The sequence below is a fragment of the Marmota flaviventris genome, chromosome 2 (genome assembly GCF_047511675.1).
Source record: "Marmota flaviventris isolate mMarFla1 chromosome 2, mMarFla1.hap1, whole genome shotgun sequence".
NCBI lineage: Eukaryota > Metazoa > Chordata > Mammalia > Rodentia > Sciuridae > Marmota > Marmota flaviventris.
The window spans coordinates 102,758,264-102,779,649 of NC_092499.1; the positions used below are offsets into that span (position 1 = coordinate 102,758,264).

Sequence of the window (21,386 nt, forward strand, 5' to 3'; positions counted from 1 at the left end):
GTTTCTTTCATGTGCTAATGGTGCCATTTTAAAAACCTCCTCTCATTTAACTTACTTAGATCTTTAAGGACCTCACACATCTAAAGATTCTTTACATTCTCCAGAAACTTCAGAGTGGTCTAAGGGTTGACTCTCAGTATGATTAATGGACAGTATTGATTTAATTTCCTACAAGAGTCTTCCTTCTCTAAGGAGATGTTGTTTGTGATTCATGTCAAGCATTTTACCAGGCTTTACAGACTTAAAACCAGGAGAATGCAAAGTTTACCAAAGGCTTCCCTTCATTCTCCAAAACAATTGAAAGTTCTGGCCTATGAAACAACCAAGAGCACATCGATAACTATAAGCATCTCTCTAAGACCAAGAAAACTGTTATTTGGGTTTTATTAGCATATACAGAAAGGAGGCAGAAAATAAAACAGTAAAATCAATTTAATAAACTTCAAGAACTTCAAGTATTTATATATTCTTTGTAACAAATGCTGGAATATTCTATAAAAGATATACATAAATATATACAAGTTAAAGAATTAGTATAAAGCTATTAGTTAACTAATTATTAAACAGATGTAAGCATCATTAGATAGTAAGTAATGCAAGTTTCTTCAAATGTCTCCATTTGAAGAGTCACTGTGAACCAAGTATAAAAAAATTTTTTTTGGGGGGGGGACAAATAGCATGTCATGTGTTTTTGTATTTGAAGTAAACCTTATTTTCTCAACATATAAAGAGATAAGCAATTGATGATTCCCACTTTCCCTTATCTTTCACTCATGCCCATTCTCTGAAGTTTTTTGTTGCTTTTTTTCCCTTAAAAACAAAACAACAAAAATCCAGGGCTGAGGGTGTAGAGTACTTTAGCATGGGCAAAGCCCTGGATCTGAATCCCAACTGCAAAAAAACAAAAACAAAAAACCTATCCAGATATTTCAAATGGGAATTTAGTCTGACAAAGCCAGGAAGAAGGGATGTTTGTTGAGAGAAAGAAAAGACCTATGCTCAGGGTTATCTCTGACTTTATCAGACTCCAAGTTTGACTTGAGACTTCAAAACTGGAAACACATCACAATTGGTATTTCACTTTATAGACTGGTAAAAAACAAAACATAGCCACTTAAAATCGTGGAACTTCCTTATCCTGCTTATTTTCCCCGTCTCCACAGGGGCCTTACTTTATTTAGGGTTCTTTTCAGTCAGGCATGTGAAGTGAGGCTCCATAAGCGCTGTAAATCTTTACCTAGCACCAAAGGTCAAAGGGTTATCTGTGCTATGTAGTTTTAGGGTAGGAACTTCTTTACTCTTTTTCTTTTCTTTTCTTTTTCTTAAGAAGACAAAACATATGGGTATGAATCACAGCAAGCTAATTTAGGTACTAAAAAAGTTCCTCTGTTACAGATAAACTGCTTTCTCAAGAAAACCACTGAATATCAACTTTTCAGTCATTCCACAAAGAGAAACCAGATGCAACTGGGCCCCTTCCCCACCACTATTGTCTGCTAGAAAACTTGCCACACAGCTGCTAAAACAGTGAAACTTCAAACCCACAAAAAGTGATGGCCATTTAGGCAAACCACATCAATTTTGTTGGGGGGGGGAGGCACTTTGTTTTATTGTTCAAAAAAAATAGTTTTTGTGTCATTTTTGTTCACATATTACACCTCATTTAATAATAAGACAGATGTTTTTCACAGCATTCCATGTTTTACAGCATTTCAAAAGGTGATGACTATTCAAGACTATGGATTTAAAAGCCCAGGAAAAAACATCAGAATTCTTTTTTCAATTTCTTTTTTTTTTTTTTTAAGACAAACCTTATTTTTTTAAAGTTGGCAGAAACAAAAAGTCTAAGAAATACAGGCATATGTTACTGACTTTTTTCTCTCTGAAAAATGTTTAAGTAGGAAACAAAGTTATGTATAACATCCCACTGTCATTAATACAAATCTGACATAGTTCAACACACAGCACAAAGGTGAAAGGCACCGCTTTTCTCAGGAAACGCTTGTCATTTTCATGTTGTTTGCAATCCTCTGAATTTAAGCCATAGAGATACAAATTATGACAGTCGTGCTACTTCATTTAACTAGTTTATTTTAAAAATTACAAAAGGAAAGAATGCAAAAACAACTTCTGTGACTTGCTAGGACAGTCCATTTGAAATGCCATCTATGCTTCTCCCATACTAAGGCAAAGGCTGATCCCCTTTGCTTCCTTTTTGGGGTACCAGGGATTGAACTCAGGGGCACTCAACTACTAAGTCACATCGAGCCCTATGTATTTTATTTAGAGATGGGTCTCACTGAGCTGCTTAGTGCGCCCCTTTTGCTAAGGCTGGCTTTGAATTCACCATCTTCCCATCTCATCCTTCCAAGCCCCTGGGATCATAGGCATGCACCACTGCACCAGTCCCCTTTCCTTCCTTCTTATTTGTAATTTCTTCTATCTTTTGTAAGGTAAGAAAGACTGATAAATTTTATGAATTATATCAAATAGAGAACACATATAAATACAACCTCATCAATATGGAAAGAATCAGTTTCCAGAGATCTGAGAATTAAAAAATAAATAAATAAAAAGGACTCCACTGAAAGTTATAGACCCCCAAAATAACAATGTTGAAAGTTAGGACAACCACCATGTAAGAGATTTCAATGAGATTTGTTGGCTTTGCCCCTCTTTTTCCCAAAATGACTTAACTTTGTTGTATAAGCCTGCTGACTGGTTTCTTTTCTTCAAATCTATGTTAGTTTCTTTCAAGTAGCGAAGGCAAAAAGATGCCGGGTCCCTTGGAACATGGTGCAGCCTAAACTTCCAACTGCACAAAAGTCTAAATCCATACAGTATTAAGCTGCTCTAGACATCTCCATCATAACCCAACATAACCAAAACTGAAGTCATCATCTCATCTCCCACTTCCCCTAAACCTGGTCTTACTCTTGAAAACCCTATTCCAATTATAGTATCATTCACTCAGACCTCTTGAACATCATTTCAATCTTTTCCTCTCTCAAATCATCTTTATGAACAGCTAACAGTTACTGAGCACTTACAAGGTACCAATGCACTGTGCTGAGGGTTCTACACTTGAAGAATCCTCAACATAGTAGATGCATGGAGGGACCTGAGATTCATGGAAGTGAAGTAAGTAGACCAAATCATTCTTCTAGGAGATTGGAGAGCTAGGGTTCAAACCCTGACCATTTGATCTCAAAATCCTCAGTCTTCTGATTTAATTTTTAAATTTACCTATATTACAACTTTCTTTTAATTGCACTGTGCCTTTTATACACAGATTTATGTAATTACTACCACAATCAGAATACAGAATAATTCCATCATATACAGGAGCTCCTAGGCAGTCCCTCTGTAGTCAAGTCCTGCACCTAACTCTAAATGATGGCAATCACTATCTGTTGTTTTCCATCTGTAGAGACATGACTTTCTGAGAATGTCATATAAATGGAATCATACAGAATATAACCTTTTGAGACCAGCTTCTTTCACTCAGCATAATGCCATTGAGATTCATCCACAAATTTTTGCAAATAGCAATATAGTTCTTTGCTTTTCATTGCTGAGGAGTTTTCCACTTGTATGGACATGCTGCAGTTTATCCATTCATCCACTGAGTTTAAGTTTATAAAGTGTTCGGCAATTATCACTAGAGGGGTGTGTGTGTGTGTGTGTGTGTGTGTACACACACACACATACTTGTTTTCTAATACACTTAGGATGATATTGCTGCATCATCTGGTATTGGCATGTTTAACTCCATAAGAAAGCAAGCACTAAACTCTTCTCCAGAGTGGCTGTACCACCTTAAAGAACACATAAAAGTCTCAGATGTTCTGTATCCACGCCAGTACTTGTTACTGGCAGTTTTGGTATTTTAAAAAATTTTAGTATATTTTAATAGGATGTAGTAGTATCATTACTAAGTCTGCATTTCCCCCAATGACTAATGATGTTGAGCATCTTTCAATAAACAACTCAGTGATAATCCCTAGATCCCAAGGCTCCAGATGTGATCAGTTCAGTCCTATTTATTCATTTGCCTTTGTCCCAATGAGCTACTATCCTAGTTCACACTCTCATCATCTTAGATTATTTCAACAACCAGCTTACTGATTCTTGTCTTCAGTATCCTTTTCCCGGGTCTATTTTAGTATCCTTTCTAAATCTACCCACTGAAATATCTTCAGCAGTTATCTTTCTAAAACAAACATGTCACTGCCTCACTTGAAAATTTCAAATGACTTGGCACTGCTTATACTATAGCAATGAGAACAAATCATTATCAGAATAGAAAGGTCCTTAAGACACAGATCCCGGGCTGGGGATGTGGCTCAAGCGGTAGCGCGCTCGCCTGGCATGCGTGCGGCCCGGGTTCGATCCTCAGCACCACATACAAAGAAAGATATTGTGTCTGCCGAAAACTAAAAAATAAATATTAAAAAAAAAAAAAAATTCTCTCTCTCTTAAAAAAAAAATTTATAAAAAAAAAAAAAGACACAGATCCCATTTTACTCTGGGGTTTCAGACTCAGCAACTTCTACCTATACAATTCATCTTTCTTTTTCTTTTTTTAAACTAAGTTTAATATTTATTATTCGGTACTGGGATGAAACCTAGGGATGCTTTACCACTTGAGTACATCCCCAGTTCTTTTATTTTTATTTTGAGACAGGTTCTCACTAAGTTGCTGAGGGTCTCGCTAAGTTACTGAGGCCTCAAACTAGCAATCCTCCTGCCTCAGCCTCCAGAGTCACAGGGATTACAGGAACGTGCCACCATGCCCAGCTTTTTTCTCTTTTTTTAATTTAAAAAATGTTTATTTTTATATACTGGGGCTCAAAGGTAGAGCCTCGTAGATATTAAGCTGAAACACTGTACCACTGAGCCATATCCCCAGTCCTTAATTCACATTTCAGCCATAGAAAATCAATAAGGCTATATCTTGAATATTTTTGTACAATTTAAGTTCCTCTGACTAAAATGATATTCCCTCCATTTCTTTACCAGTCAAACTAGTCTTCATGATGCAGTGAAATTACTCATTTATCCTCTGTGTTTTTCCAGAAAATACTCAGTCTAACCCTCAATTTTGTCTATCAGGACTTTTTTCTATCAACACCAACAATTTCTTCATACTAAATTTAAATACTTTGGAGGAAGGCATGCCATCTTACATTTGTTCTTTTTGTCAATACAGTATACATTCAATAAACATGCACAAATTTTTTAAATCTAAAAATATTGCAAATAAACAAGTTAAAATCCATCATCAGGATGGATAAACTTTAATAACTTTTTATGAAACAAAATGTGACAATTGGTATAGACAGATTGGTATAGACAGCTATCTTATGCATTAACTTTATATGCGTAAGGTTATTTATACAGATCTAAAGTTCTAAGAAGAACATGTTGTATACACTTTAAAACTATAAATTTTGCTTTTCTAATGGTTTCTATAACTTAGCAATGTCTTCATCAGGAGTTAAGCAAACACCCAGAGAAGTAAAAATTGCACATCAATTTTGAGATTAATTTGTAATGGCAACTGCAGTCCATTATTAGAAATTTCTGAATTCAGTTCATCTTATGATCTGTGAGGCCAAGAAGCTTCTATGTCATAAGCCTTTTAGCAGGGGCCAAACAGAACCCTGAGAGAGCATGGAATCCTCTCTATCCCAGTGCTATTGAGTTCCATAAAACACTGCGCTCACTGTATTCACACAGAGCTGCAGAGGGCTTTGAAGACAGTGTTGTAGCACGAAGAGCACATCGTAAAGCTCGATGATGGCAGCTGAGAGGGCTAAAAAAAATTCACTTTTTTAAAGACTACTAAAGGCTCCTCGCTGCATCCTGTGAATTTAAAATACTATTTATGTTATGGTTTATTTTCTTATTCATTCCATAACACAAAATCTAATTGATTTGACAGTGTCCTTGTTGCCTAAAATGAGTTGTACCAAATCAAGAGTAAGTAAGCTTTCTCAGAAGATGGAATATGCTATTAGACTTGTGATTTGGATGCCTCCTAAGAGCCAACTCAAGCAAAGGGAACGATGAATGAAAGTACTGACACAGTTACAGAACTGGCTTATAAAGAAAGGCATAAACCAAAAGTCCTAATCCCTTACCCTTACATGTTAAAAATCAGAGGTGAAGTAGAGGTGAAGTTGAGCAATAAAATAAATGTCCAGATTATGCTGCTGATCTTGGGTCTATACTTTTAGAAGTGAGAACATACATAGTCAATATCTGAAATTAACAAATCAGAGTATTATGGCTAGGTGCCTTTGATAGAGAACCTGTTCTTATGTATTTAGGTGGTTGGAAAATTTTTTTTAAAGAATACTATTTTGTGACATTTCAAAATCATATGAAATTCATATTGCAATGTCCAAAAATAAAGCTGAATTGAAACTACCCCTGCATTTGCATATTTCCTTAGGCTGTTTTTGTACTGCAGTAGTGAACCAAACACTTTTGACAAGAGATGGTATGGCCCATGACATCACTCTGCTCTAGCTGTTCTAACTACCATGGACTGGGTGGTTTAAACAACAGAAACTTCTCTCATAGTTCTAGAATCTAGACATCTATAATCAAGATCTGGCAAAATTCAGTTTCTGGTGAGGGTTCTCTTCTGGCCTGCAGATGGTCACCATTTGGGCTAGGCCCTTGCATGCTAGAGACCCCACTCTAGTGTCTCTTCCTCTTCTTCTAGGGCACCAGCCTTATTGGAGTAGGATCCCACCCTTATGACCTCATTTAATCTTTATCACCTCCCCACAGGCCCTATCTCTACATACTGTCACATTGGGGGTTAGGGCTTCAACACATGAATTTTGGAAAGACATAAACATTCAGTTACTAATACAAACAAAGCCTAAAATATTTACCATCTGGCCCATTATAGGAAAGTTCCCTACCCTTCGTCTAGATCCTTGCTTCTCAAAGTGAGCAAAAATTTCAGGTCCCATCTGACCCACTGAATTAGAATGTGTTTTAAGAAGATCTATGGTTAATTTGTATATACATTAAAACTTAAGAAGCACTGGTTTCCAAATCCAGTGATCATGATAAAATCACTGGGAAAAAAATTTTTTTTTAAATACAGAAAGACTAAAAAAAAAAAAAAAAAAAAAAAAAAAAGCAGGCTCCACCCTGGGAGAACAGTTTTAAAACAACTACAACCACTGACATTGTTGAAGGCTGTGTTTCTGCACATTATTTCATTTAATCCTCCTGAAACATTCTAAAATAGATATTATTATTATCCATCTCTTAAAAAATTAGGCAAATAGCCAGGATTTTATATGTTAATAAATTGTGAAATTTGAAAGTCAGACCCAGGAAGCAGAGATGAAACACAATTAACTGGTATTTTTCTCTTAATTCTCAATGCCATGTGATTCTTATAATAGAGTATTGTAGATATACCAGGTGAATAACTGATATCATTTGAACTCACAAGATTCCCAGAAATGTTGAGATTTGAAAGCTGGGCAAGATTTTCCAATTTGAAAGAAGAGATAGAGATATACCCCATATTTCATCTACAGAATACCAAAAAATATTTCAGAATGGCAGGTGACTTTTCATTCAAGATAAAGAATTTAAGGAAAAATAACTAGATGATGCTTTGTAAATTCTGTATAGCCCTTATGATTTCATCCATCTGCAAATATTTTGTCTTTAAATAGAAGTAACTGCAGTTGGCAAATGAAAACACCTATTTTTTTAATTGATTTAATAGGGTTTTTTGTTTGTTTGTTTTGTTTTGTTTTTTAGTAAAAAAGATTTTTTTTTTTTTAGAAGGAAATGTTTCATGTCTTTTGAAATACTGGTTTCTAAATTTTTCAAGTATTAAGTTCTAAAATTTGAGTTGAATTATCAATCATGTGTAGCATTTTCAAATACTGCAGAAAACAGAACATTAATTTTTTTTTCTCTGTTGGCATTAAAAAAAATGGTTGAGTAATCCCTAAGTTTCAATGTGTTCTGGTTTGATGAGAGAGATAAAATGCAACATTGGAAAGCAAAATTTAAAAGATTTGGGCTGGGGTTGTGGCTCAGCGGTAGAGCGCTCGCCTCACACGTGCGAGACCCTGGCTTTGATCCTCAGCACCACATAAAAATAAATAAGTGAAATAAAGGTATTGTGTCCAACTACAACTAAAAAAAATAAATAAATATTTGAAAAAAGATTTAATGATAAGGAAAGTGAAATACAATACTTCAAAATATTCCCTTTACTCTGTCATAATTAATATTTAAACCTGTCAACAAGTTTTTTTACCTATATAGCAGGCAGTTTCCAAGATTATTCCTTTTAAGTCTACTGACTTTAGTTACATGAATTTATTTTATGACCTTTTGAAACGAAAAACTGAAAGAGTGTAGTCAGACACTGTTCAGAGTAACTATTTCTACAAAAAGTGAAAAGTCAGCACAGGAAGAACTGAAGAGACAACAAAATATGAGGTATGTCCCCAAAGGTCTTGCCTGTGGTAAATAATGTTGATGGAATTTTAAAATTTGTCCTAAGAATGGCTTGTATGGAAATAAAAGTTAAATAATCTGATGGGAACAAGTGCTCCTTTAAAAAGTCACAAGTTAATCCGGACAAAATGGTCAATGATGTTTATATTGTTACATGTTCTTTAGAAGAATCCAATTACCTATAATGATATTTTAGCTGATAGTTAACACCAACACACCAGATTATTTACAATGAAGTTACCAGCTAAAATCAGTCTGGGAAAAATGTACTATTCATGATTATGAAGACTTTGTTATAAAATATAGTGCATCTTGATCTCCATTTTTAAGAGCTGCAGACAATCATAAAATAACAATGTTATAAGGATTTTTTCCTATAGAATATTTCCAAAGATTTTCTGAGGCTTCTCTGTGGGACAGGGATGAGGGAACACAGACTGTGAAAGACTTCGGCTTGCCTTAAAATGAAGTTTATATTTGATAAACTGAGTAATTCTAATTCTCTCCAAAAGGAAACTGCTATTATCGTAAGGCTCACAATGTACTTACTCCAAGTGATTTCTTTCACATCACAAGCATCTTGTCCTGCCTCAACTAATGAAGGGTTACAGGTTCCTGTGGGAATACCAGTGGTAGCTTTTGATGATCTCTTTCCTTGAGATATGTAACTGCATAATCAAATCTTATTCTATTATGGCAAAAGACAACATCTAGAAACTGACTTAATTTTAGCATGCTCACTTACAAACTGGCTAAAGGAGGGCTGGTGGTATAGCTCAGTGTGGAATGCTTGCCAAGCATCTCCGGGACCTGGGTTTAAGCCCTAACAATGCAACAGAAAACAATAACAGAGTGCACAGAAACTGGCAAGGGACTCTAAAATTACATTAACAACTCAGGACTATTCCCTTTGATTCCTATTCCCAATAGTAACTGGAAGTTCCAAATTGGATTTATAAATGAACAAATCTTAACTTTTGAAGGTGTGCAAGTGACCCACACATATTACTGATTTTAAATATTTGAATCTTTATGGGTGCTAATCATCATGCTCACCAACCGAGCTTGCTGTGAAGTTAAATAAAATAGCATGGGTTTTTTGGCAATATGAAAGCTAAAAATGACCTAATATTAGTGTCTTAAGCATCAGTGTCCTAAATGTTAAACAAAAGTACCATCTAATTAATTTTCCCCTTTTCACTGTACTACATAAAGACTAAATGATTCAGAATAGTTTCTGACAGCTTACAAAAACAGTCCCTTTGCAATTAGAAACTAAAATTTGAAGTCAATTTCTGAAATGGACAAAAAAGGAGGAACCAAATTTTTCAACTAGTCTATTAACAGGGAACAGAAGTGTGTTTTTAAAGTGAAAATAATCATTACAAAAATGCAAAATCCTGAAGCAAACCTCAAATCACTACTTACAACAAATCACATAAACATCCTGAATCACAAGCTTAATGTTTTTTCCCTACCCGCAAAAGGGAACCAGTTCTTAAAATCAAACTACATTGTAAAGTTACACTTGAACAACTAGCAATATGAAAATTTTCCATTGCTCTGAAAATATTCATATTGTATCATTAAAGACAAAAGAATCTTTTTAACTACTTTAAAAACTAAAACATTCCATACATCTCAGGGAACTGAGCTTTGAAGGTTTAGAGTAATATGTTCTAAAACACTATCATTACTAATCCTGAATGAATTTAATTAATCAAATTTTGGGGAAAATTGGACAAGTCAGTTAATTAAATATCTTTTAGTTTAATCTTAGTTATAAGCAGAGGTTACATTTGTCACATCATTTTATGTCATACTATGATGTCTTACTTAGAAATATATTTTTAAATGCTTGTTAAATGAATTGAATGACATAAATTCATTTGCCTTTTTCTTTCAGAAACAAAGAATTATATAGATTTCCAAAAAAAAAAAATGTCAGCTTGACTAGATTCCAGTAACACACTTTTTAACTGAAAACATAATTACCAGAAATGGAAACAAAAAGATGTGTCTAAGGTCATCAGAAAAGGTATTAGTATGAAAATGAAATTTTGAGCCATCAGTTTGTTACTCAAATTGACATTGACTCAGCTAACAAAAACATTTAAATTTCATTTCCAAATCCACTTAGTAAATCTAGTTCCAGTTAGAGCATCTTTAATGTGTAAAAGGCTCAGTGAAAGCAAGTATTCACCATGCAAGTCACAGCTAGGATTCCCTTAACCTACTGCCCTCCACACACATCACTCTCTGTTAAACAGGCAGCCACTGCCAGATGCTCCTGTTAAAAATGGTCACAGATGGTCAGCTGTCCAGTTAACAGAACACATTGCCTTCCCAATATCCAAAAGTAAGGAGGAGAGCTCTTAGTACTTGCCTGCTTGGTGGGTTAAACACATTCAACTGCTCTAAGCTTGGCCAGGCCCCAACATTGACTTTCTAGAAAAGGAAGGCTAGACCCTAGGGGTCTCAAGATTAAAAGGCACCTTAATGGTGATCCAGTCAACAGCTGTACAATGCTTGAACCCACACAACTGCATCCCTGCCAGCCAGTCGCCATTCAGGCTGTGACCTGGCAGCTCCAGCGGTGCAGAACCTGCTGCCTAAAAGGAAAGCCTTACAGCTGCACAGAGGCCTCCATTACCTTGAACTGCAAGTAGTCCAACACCTAACTAATTCCATAGTCAGGAACACTGAGCTATTTAAACAGATGTGGCATACTAACTATAACAAAATAATTTCCTAGTTTACACATTAAAAAAGTGATTTTAGGGCTGGGGTTGTGGCTCAGTGGTAGAGCGTTCACCCAGCACGCACGAGGCCCTGAGTTTGGTCCTCAGCACCCGTAAAAATAAATAAATAAAATAAAGGTATTGTGCCCAACTATCAAAAAAAAAAAAAAGTGATTTTAAACAGAGGTACCTCAATGAACATAAAAACAAGGGCTGAGGATATAGCTCAGTTGGTAGAGTGCTTGCGTTGCAGGTACAAGGCCCTGGGTTTGATCCCCAGAAGCACAAAAATGAATAAACAAATAAATAAATAAGAAATAAAAGCAAAGGCAGCAATATATGCAATTTATTTTTAAAACATAGGAGGAAATAAAGGTTTATAGTTTTGAAAGCTATTATTCAGAGATTATAAAAAAGTTCAACAAAAATCAATGGGTCTCCCTCTTCCCACCATAAGTAATATATGCATGTATCTCTAAGTATACATGCATTTATCTATCTAATGTACTATAGAAAATCTAAAAATTTTAAAGAACTTTTAATTGCCAAAGTTTTAATAAAATGTTTCTCTAAGTTTTTTTGGTAAGAACAGCCCTGTTTTTTTTTCTAACAAATTATTCACCTCTTTAGAATAAGCTACCCATAATGTATGCACAAGAAGAGCACTCTTAAGAGTATTTCTGTATATCTTCAACATATTTATATCTTCCCTATAATGAGGAAAGTGTAAGTACTAAGTTTGATCTATGATTTTTCATCAATAGTTGCCCCAAATCTGTTTTGCTTTGAAAAATTCAGACAAGTACTGAGTAAAATATTTCCAAATCAATAATATGCACATGTAAAAGGACAACACACTGAGAAGCCATGGGCAGAAATAAACACTGCTGATTTTAGGAACAGGAGGCTGGGCTGACATCATCTCAGTATCAATGGATTAAGAAAGGTCAACCCAGAACATATGTAACTTCTCCTCATCGTTCATAAAGCTGTGTGACAGAGATCGATAGTGAAACTTATTTAATTTAATGCAGATTAAATTAAAAACCAACATAATAAGATTATAAGCAAAATACCATCTGGAAACCATGGTGAGGAACTGCAGGATGGAGTTCTGTGTCTTTGCATCTGAAAACAGGTTCCTACCAGTGTGTCTACCCTGAAGAGACTCAAGTCCAGTGCTGCTTTGATAGCCTGTGCAATGAGGCCATGGAAAGATATGGTGAAGCCCACCATGGGACAACTGTGCTTCATACCCCTCACCTACAAAGGGCATTCTGAAGGAAAAAGCCAGAGTACTTTGCAAAATTCTGAAAAATTCAGAAGACCCTACAACCACTCAGCAGGCATTTGGGTGGCAATCATAATTGAAGTGACCACTTGGAACTTCAGGGTAAAACTCTCTTAAAGAGCAACAAATAGCTAAGTGTGCATTTACACCCTGCTGAGTAGGTGTCTATATTCATGAATTCATTTTGAGACAAAAGTTCTTTACTTTCTATTAAACATTTTTACATCATGAAATTCTTTATTCCCTGCAAGAGTGGGGGAAAAAAACAGTATCAACATTATTAATGAGCCCAAACACAGAGGTGATTTTTCCCTCCAATGTTCTGGGTAAGAACTACATGCAATAAATGTTTACAGTTACATGTTTTTCCCCCCAAGTACTAGAGATCAAGCTCAGGGCTTCGTGCATGCTAGGCAAGTGCTCTTCCACTAAGCTATGTCCTCAACCCCGTTACTTTTAAAAACTTTCTTCTCTGAGACAGGGTCTTGCTAAGTTGCCCAGGCTAGCCTTGAACTTGCGATCTTCTTGTGTCCGCCTCCTGACTGAAAAGGCATTATTTTAGACATGATTTATGTAAATTACTTCATACCTACATAGCACTTTGAGACAAATTCTAAATTAAACTTAATTATTAAGTATTATTTATGTGTTTGGTGAAATAACTATTCTACATGCCCAATAACTGTTCAGGATCTCACTCTACCAGAAGCGAACTCTAGAAAGACAAAAAGATTCTCAGAGTTGGAGAAAAGAGAGAAAGGAAGCCTAGCTACCTGACTTCTGCCAGTCTGATCAGTAAGACATACATAGTAACATACTAAAATCAAATATTTTCTTCTTAGTATCAAATTAATTTTCTAGCCTATAGCTTTTTATCCAGCTGGCTAGAGAGGAAGGATAAAAGGAAAAGCAGAGTACAGACTCACTCACCCAAGCCACTGAGAGTGTACAGAAGATCACTGGTATCTAAGAAAATGGGTCCATTCTCCTGCTGCCCTTCCTCTTTGTAGAACAGCTTGTAGCCCTGAATGGCTGCTGGGTCTTCAGAATCTTGCTGCCACTTCACAGAAATGGTGGTACAGTTCAGAGGCTCCAAATGTAACTCTGGAGACTTAGGGGCTAGAAAAATTCACCAGAAAATTTACGTACAGACAACACAGAGTTCCCAAGAAAATTGCAGATCTCACAACTTCAAGCCAATAGTTATAAAAGGTTCAATTCCAACAACTATACTTAAACTTTCCAAAGTTTTCAATGATATTAAACCTTGAGATAGTTTAATTTAAAAATATATATTACCTTAAAAGACTAAAGTATACAAGTACTATCTATGAAGTATTTATACATTTTTTCCATAATTTTGCCCATCTAATATTCCTCTGTGATAAAGAGAACAGGCATTATTATCAAATAAGAAAATCAGTCATAGTATATTCCACCTAAGTAAAAAGAAAGGCCTAGAATCTTTCAGTCTTTAATATTAATTAGGTCTTTATTAATAAATACTTTTGTAATTGTTTGATTTGGAATGTTCTAACCATGAAGATTTTGCTAAGCAAACTAATACCCTAACCAAAAATTTTACATGGTAATGTGCTCTACACAAAAGGGACTATTAAATACAAAGTCTAATTTTGTTCCAATTAATTCTATGAATGAATACACAACACACACACACACACACACATTTATTTTATTTTATTGGTACTGGGAATTGAACCCAAGGGCACATAACCACTGAGCACATCCCCAGCCCCCTTTTTTTGTGTGTGTGTTTTAATAGAGACAAGATCTCTTTGAGTTACTTAGGGCCTCACTAAGTTGCTCAGGCTGCTTTTGAACTTGTGATCCTCCTGCCTCAGTCTCCCAAGCCACTGGGATTACAGGTGAGCACCACTGTACCCAGCTTAGATTTTTTTTTTTTTTTTTTTTTTTGAGAGAGAGAGAGAGAGAGAGAGAGAATTTTATTTATTTTTTAGTTTTTTGGCGGACACAACATCTTTGTTTGTATGTGGTGCTGAGGATTAAACCCGGGCCGCACACATGCCAGGCGAGCGCGCTACTGCTTGAGCCATATCCCCAGCCCTAGAATATATTTTTTTTTAATATTCATTTTTTGTTGTAGTTGGACAAAATATACCTTTATTTTACTTGTTTATTTTTATGTGGTGCTGAGGATCAAACCCAGCACCTTGCTAGGTGAGCGCTCTACCGCTGAGCCACAAACCCAGCCCTGGAATATTTTTATTAGTAAAATGAAAATTTTAAAAATGAACATAAACTAAGAGAGAAAAAATTTGATTCAAAGGTAAAAATATTGTATTATTATTCCTCAACAGTCCTGACAAGCCTACCTTTCACACTTGTAGCTTTGGGTGTTCTATGTGAAGTCCACACTGATGACTCTCCTAGCCCCACACGGGTGGCAGCAGTAATCCGGACAAGATAGACACTATCAGGTTTCAGGTCTTCCAAAAGATACTCATGCATGGTCCCAGGGAGCTCTAGAACTTGGATGGAATTCTCAGTACTTAGGCGGAAGGACAAGCGATATAGCACCACTTGGCCCCGACGATATTTGGCTGGGATTGGCAGCCAGGAGACGAGAATGTCAGTGGGACTTCGACTTGTCAAACTAATTTCAGGAGGCCTCAGGGGAACTGAAAATTACATAAGAAAACATTGTTTAAAAATATTTAAAATCAAGTTACTACTTACCACACCAGTATCTATTCAATTTTATTAACAGCAATATATAACATCATAAAAGAGGCATTTTCAGTTATAGCACAGGTATTCAGAGAAGCAGAGTACAAACCAGAAAAAAGGAAGAAAAAATAATGAGAGTGGATAAGTATATGGGATGAAAGAAAGTAAGCTTCTTATCACTGTTGTGACTGTTGTCTTGTGTAGGATGAATATGCAAATACTTGATGCTCACATGAAATTGAGATTACTTTTCAAATAATCCTACCTAGTGCCTTTGACACAGGGAAAATACATTGCACAAGGGTGGGGAAGTGTAGGATTTGTAGGATTATAACCTGGAAAATAATTTTTTCAAGTCTAGAAACCAATGTGAATTCTGTATTCTCAATTATAAAATATGCTATCTTATATGAAAATCATTTTCCTCCAATAATTTAAATAAAATTGGCTTTCCAGAAAAATGAGCCCAATATGGTGGTAGGCAATATCATACTAAGAGTAAAGACTAGCCTCTCGGTGTCTGAATCCTTATTCTATCAGTTACTATGTGGTCTTTGTATGATTGTGACCAATCAACTTCTCTGTGTCTAGGTTTCTTCTTCATACACAAAATGAAGACAGGATTGGTTTCTTCTGTGGTCTTCCCCATCTCGGTAAATGGCAATTATTTACCTAACTGCTCACGCCATAAACTGAGCTGTCATCCTCTACTCCTCCACACACTCCACTTTGAGTCCTATGGCTGCATGACCTCCACTGCCACCCCTTGGTCCACACCACTACCACCTTTGGCCTGTATCATTGCAATAGCCTAACAGACTGCCCTGATTCTGCCCTTTTCCTACAATCTATTATCAACGCACTAGCCTGTTAAAACACAAGTCAGATCACTTCTGCTCAAAACAATTTCATTTCATTCAAAGTAAAAGCCAAAGTTCTCTGGCTTCATATAAAACCCTACCCAACTGCTCGACTGGCTGCCTGGTTTGTTGCTTCATTTTCTACTGTTTCACCCTTTTTTCTCCCACTCTAGCCATTTTATGCAGGCCTTTTGCAATTCCACCTCCTCTCCCTGAATACGCCTGTCCCAGTCACCTGACTAGCGCTCCTTTAATTTTCATTTCTTTCAAGTCTTCTTCAAATGTCACCCACTCAGTGAGCCCTTCTCTGGAGATAACTGTCTAAAACCTCAAATTCCACAGCACATCATGCTCCACTGCCCTACATCTTTTCGCCTTTTCTTCCACACCTCACCACTGTCTAACAGAGTATATAATTTATTCTTTGTTTGTTGTTCCTATGCTCCCTTCCCCTCCAGAAATTTAGCTCCATGTTGAATAACACATAGCAAGTGCTCAATAAATATTTGTTGAATGAATGAAAGAGTAAGTAGAAATGAAAAAAACAATTTAAGGATTTCTGAGTTCTTTATGTTTATGAACCACTAATACTTAGAGAAACCCAGTCAAGAAAGTATCATGAAACATTTCTATTTCATAGCTGTGAAAAAAAGTCCAATGGAGTTAATCACTTGCCCAAGGCCCCACAGCTAGTGAGGGAAGGAGCAGACCTAGACAAAGCAGACAGAGCTTGCATCTTTGTCCTCCATATTCTACTGCCTCTTATATAATACTAGCTCCCCTACCATAGAGTTATGTAGGGATAAAATGGGATGACAGAGGCAGGGTTTCTGGAACAGAGTGAGTGGTAAGTGCTCCTTCAGTATGAGCTGTAACACAATGTCACACCCTGAAATTGAGACCAACACAAATCAGTATGTGAACGGGGTTTAGAAGGTGGGAGAGGCCAGTGCAAAAAATTTGAAAAGCAGTGTCAAAAAGGTCTGTATGCCATCCACAAAACAAAAAATGTTGCAGAGTAAGGAAATGTTTACTATAACTGAAAAGTCAAGCCTTAACAAGTAGCTTGCTATGCTTAGACTCATTTTCTTCAAGGACATGGAGGAGGAATATAACTAATACATGTACATGCACATATGTCATGCATTAGCTGAAGATGTCATATATAGTATGGCTCACTCTGAAGTGGAACAGACTCTTAGATGAAAACTAAAATTTGAAATTCAGCATCCAGATAAGTGAAAAATTTTTCATTCAGTCAAACCCTGAATTTATAAACATCTAAACAAGTAGCATTAAAAAGATGTAAGAGATCTGGGGCCAAATGAACAAAAAAAGCAGGTTTGGAAATTATTTATATAGAAATGTTTTGAAAACTAAGAGTAGATTATCCTGAGAACGACGACATGCATGTTAAGGGAGAACAGTGAAAGCAAGCATTAATTCCCTTTCACACTACAGGGTACAAACACTGGGCCCACCAGAACCGTGGAGAGAGAACCTGTCTTTTACAACATGATATGAAGAGCCCAGAGAGGACCATTTCTCCTGGAGCATTTTAATGGAAAGAATTCCCCAACACCATCAGAAAATATAGAGGACTGCCCTCCCTAGAGAGAACTACAGCTCAGTGATCAAGTAACAAATTGAACAAGTAATAAAGCATCTAGTAATAAACTATGTGCTATTTGATTACCTAAGAATTTTTAAACTGATGGGTAAAAAAGTTTCATAAACTACCAGTTTCAGAAGTCCAATGCCTTTGACCAATAGTCACTGTAAACACTCAATACGTAACATTCATTACATCTATTCTGACCAGGAAAAACTCAGGTTTTATTCTATTTTGTAAAACAATTGCAATGTATTTACAATTTAAACAGGAAATACAATGAATATGTAAGAATATTATTAAGATCTGTTTTTTGAATTATAAATAAAATTGCTTTAACCTTATCATGTTACTGGCAAAAAGCAAGAGTCCGATTTGAAATGACAAATTAGCCTGCTGTTTAACAATCTGTTTTTTTTTTTTTAACCAAATACAGGATTTTCCCATTTAAAACACATTTCTTGAAAATTACTAAATATATGAATGTTCATACATAAAAGACCTAGAATCATGTTTTCTTACCATCCTCTAGGGTATTCTGGGTCACATGGTCAGACATCTGGCTGGCTCCCATTGGCATATATGCCACAATGTAGAAAGTATAATTGCTGGCAGGCTCCAAGTCATCAATAATATAATGAGTTGTATCATTTCCAAGGACTACCTGATACTCTTCATTATTTAAACCTAGATAAAAGAATCTGTGTTTAAAAACTACAAATGTTCAAATAAAGCTTGTAAGACCATTTCCCCTCACTATCAAACACGGGTCCTTGGGTTTAATCTCTGTTAATTTTCTGTTAATTCTGTTAATTTTTTTTTTTTTTACACTAAACCATTTTGGGAGCAGAAAGTTCTTTATTTTCTAAAAAAATCAAGTAATTTGTCTTGCTACAAATTACTAGTTTAAATTTTTCCTGAATAAATCAAACTGAAAAGAACTAATCTCTAAACTTCTTTTTCTATCTAGTCAAATCCTACAGCAGACACAGTCTACAGCAGTAACAAATGTTTAACATAACAGAATAAAATAACTTGCTTAAACTCATGATTTTCTTTCTTTTTATTCCTTGCCCCCCTCCCCTTGTAAACATAAATGGAGAGACAGGGAACGCAATGACTCTATTCTTTATGAAAACAAAACAAACCAAAAGTTGCCCAAAAGATCTCATTTTGCCCCTAGAGATTCTATTAAATTTGACTGACACAAGTTGTTCTTTTTATTTATCCTGAGAGCAAAAGAACTGGGAGGCACAGAATGTACTTCGAATGTTTTATTCCACAGTGAGGTTTTTTTTTTTTTTTTTTAAGAAAAAAAAATTCTCAGCAATTCTTAATAAAATATGCATGGCAAGGTATAGAAGAGGATTTGTCTTTGTGGAATTTAATTCCTACAGAGCAGACCTACAAAATGGAACAAGAGCACTGGCAGCTACTGTGCTCTGCTCACAATTCACAGTAAATGCACGTCAACTCAATCAAAACTCTCTTAAGGACAAGTCCCTTCTCCCCACACTGGATTTATAAACAAAACAGAAGGCAAATTCCAGTATTAAGTTTTCCCACATTTCTGAATTAACTTGATAGCATTTTAATTAGACAAGATTACAGGCATTTCACAACAGACTGGCTAATGGCTCGTTAATTAGGAACTGCATAGTACGATTTCTGACCTACCAAACAAGGTCCTTGAGTTCGAATTAAAAAGCCTTGTTCATTCCTGAATAGACCACTGAGCCGCATGCAGAGGCTCTAATGAAACAACCATAATAGCGAACAAGAGTGGACTCCACCAAACCAGCCTTCCTTTTACCTTCCTAAATCACTAAAGAGGGAATTAACATACTCCAACATGCTCAGTTATCAGACTTCCATTCTTCTGGCTTCTATGACCTCTGATTTACATTCAAAATATTCCTTTTCAAAACACTACTTCAAAGTGCAAAAAACAAATGGCAGTAGCAGCAACAAACCACCTGTCTCTATAGACAATTTTAATATCCCACCACTCTTCGGGTGTTTGGATTTGTTTTTAATGTATAGTGCGTAAAAGCCAGGCTGTTTGTGGAAAGAACTAAAATTTGTACAACTTTGCCATGGTTTCTATAAAAAGTCAATGGAGAAATCTAGGATTTATAAGTAGTTTTTCTCTTTCCTCTACAATTTTTGCCAAAAGATATAGGGATTTTAAAAAAGATATAAAAAATGGAACCAATAATTCTAAATAAGAATTTTAATATCCACTTGATTGTTACTTTTATACAGTGATATATCAGTAGTGTCTTGTTCGATTTTCAAAATATTCCACATCATTTCAGGAAATGTTCAAAATATACAGAATCAAATACATGGAAAATTTTATCATGTTTACCTTCCACCTTAAAGATAATCTGCTATAGTCTCTATAGTTCACTATATTATTTTACCAGTTACACCACTGTTCATACTTATCTCTCTATCTAAAATAGGTCTAAGTCTCAGTTAAGGAATTTATACTTTGGCTGGACTCAAATGCATAGGTATGCCACTTTGTAATTTTTAGCAGGCAGCGATGTCCTGCATTAACTGGTGTTTGTTTATAAACAGAAAAACCTTAAATTATACTAATATGCAAAGTGCACATCAAAAGAAAATTTAGAGAAAAATACATTCATAGGCAAGAGATTATTAAAGAGATAAGTGCCATCTGGGCACAGAGGCATACACCTGTAATCCCAGCTACTCGGGAGGTTGAGACAGAAGAGTTTAAGTTTGGAGCAACTTAGAGAAACCCTGTCTCACAAAAAAAACCACAGGACTGAGAGTGTGGCTCAGTGTTTGTCTATGATACGCAAGACCCTAGGTTCAATTCCCAATGCCACCAAGAAGAAAAAAAGAAAAAGGAGAAAGATAAATGCCATAAAATTTCAAAAATATTTTGGGGTCTTATGTAAGACAACATTCATTCTAAAAACAAATCCTTGATAGTAAACAGCACTTATAAATAAACACTATTCAAATTGCTTACCTTCTGCTTTCATGTAGTGCACGGAATAAGCAATGACCTTGTCTGAGTTATAAAGTGGCCTCTCCCAAGCTAAAAGGATGGCTGAACTTGACATGGTTTCAGCATGCACATTATAGGGAGCACTGGGTCTATCTTCCGACATTACTACAGTCAGTCTGGCTCTAGATAAAATAGATCCTTGGCTATTCTCAGCCATGCACTGATAAATAGCATCATCTTCAGGAATAATCTGATTAATTACCAATTTACTGAGGAAAGAAAAAAATTATTTATGTCCATGAAAAATTCCAAGAATGATGCAAAAATAAAGTTCAGTTATTGCTAAGTATACTCTCATTTTAAATGACAAAAGTTAACTGAGAACAAAAAAAACTGTATAATCAGCCCTAATTAAAAACATTCTACACTAATTATTTAAAATTAATCTTATATATTTTCTGAGTCTCTATAAGGTGACTTTAAAAAAACTGGCTTTTAATAAGAAAGTACACTCTTTAACAAAAGCACTTTAACTCATACAATATTACAGTGAATGCATAACACTGAGGTCAACAAATTTTTTAAAGTTTTGCTCAGCATAAAGTATGTTACAAGAATTCATATTTATACTATAAAAATCCACTCTTCAAATTGCTAAGTTTGAACTGTGGAG

At 35.5% G+C, this 21,386-nt stretch overlaps 1 protein-coding gene across 1 annotated transcript in view; it reads right to left on the reverse strand.

Annotated features, from left to right (window-relative positions):
• Prtg (protogenin) overlaps nt 1-21,386 on the reverse strand; it is a 123,104-nt gene that overhangs the window by 31,427 nt on the left and 70,291 nt on the right. Inside the window, exons 8-11 of the mRNA XM_027926201.2 lie at nt 20,735-20,982; nt 18,250-18,414; nt 14,901-15,206; nt 13,477-13,665 (exon numbers count right to left, since the gene is read on the reverse strand). Of these exons, the coding sequence (XP_027782002.2) occupies nt 13,477-13,665; nt 14,901-15,206; nt 18,250-18,414; nt 20,735-20,982 (908 nt within the window). The remainder of the gene's footprint in view (nt 1-13,476; nt 13,666-14,900; nt 15,207-18,249; nt 18,415-20,734; nt 20,983-21,386) is intronic.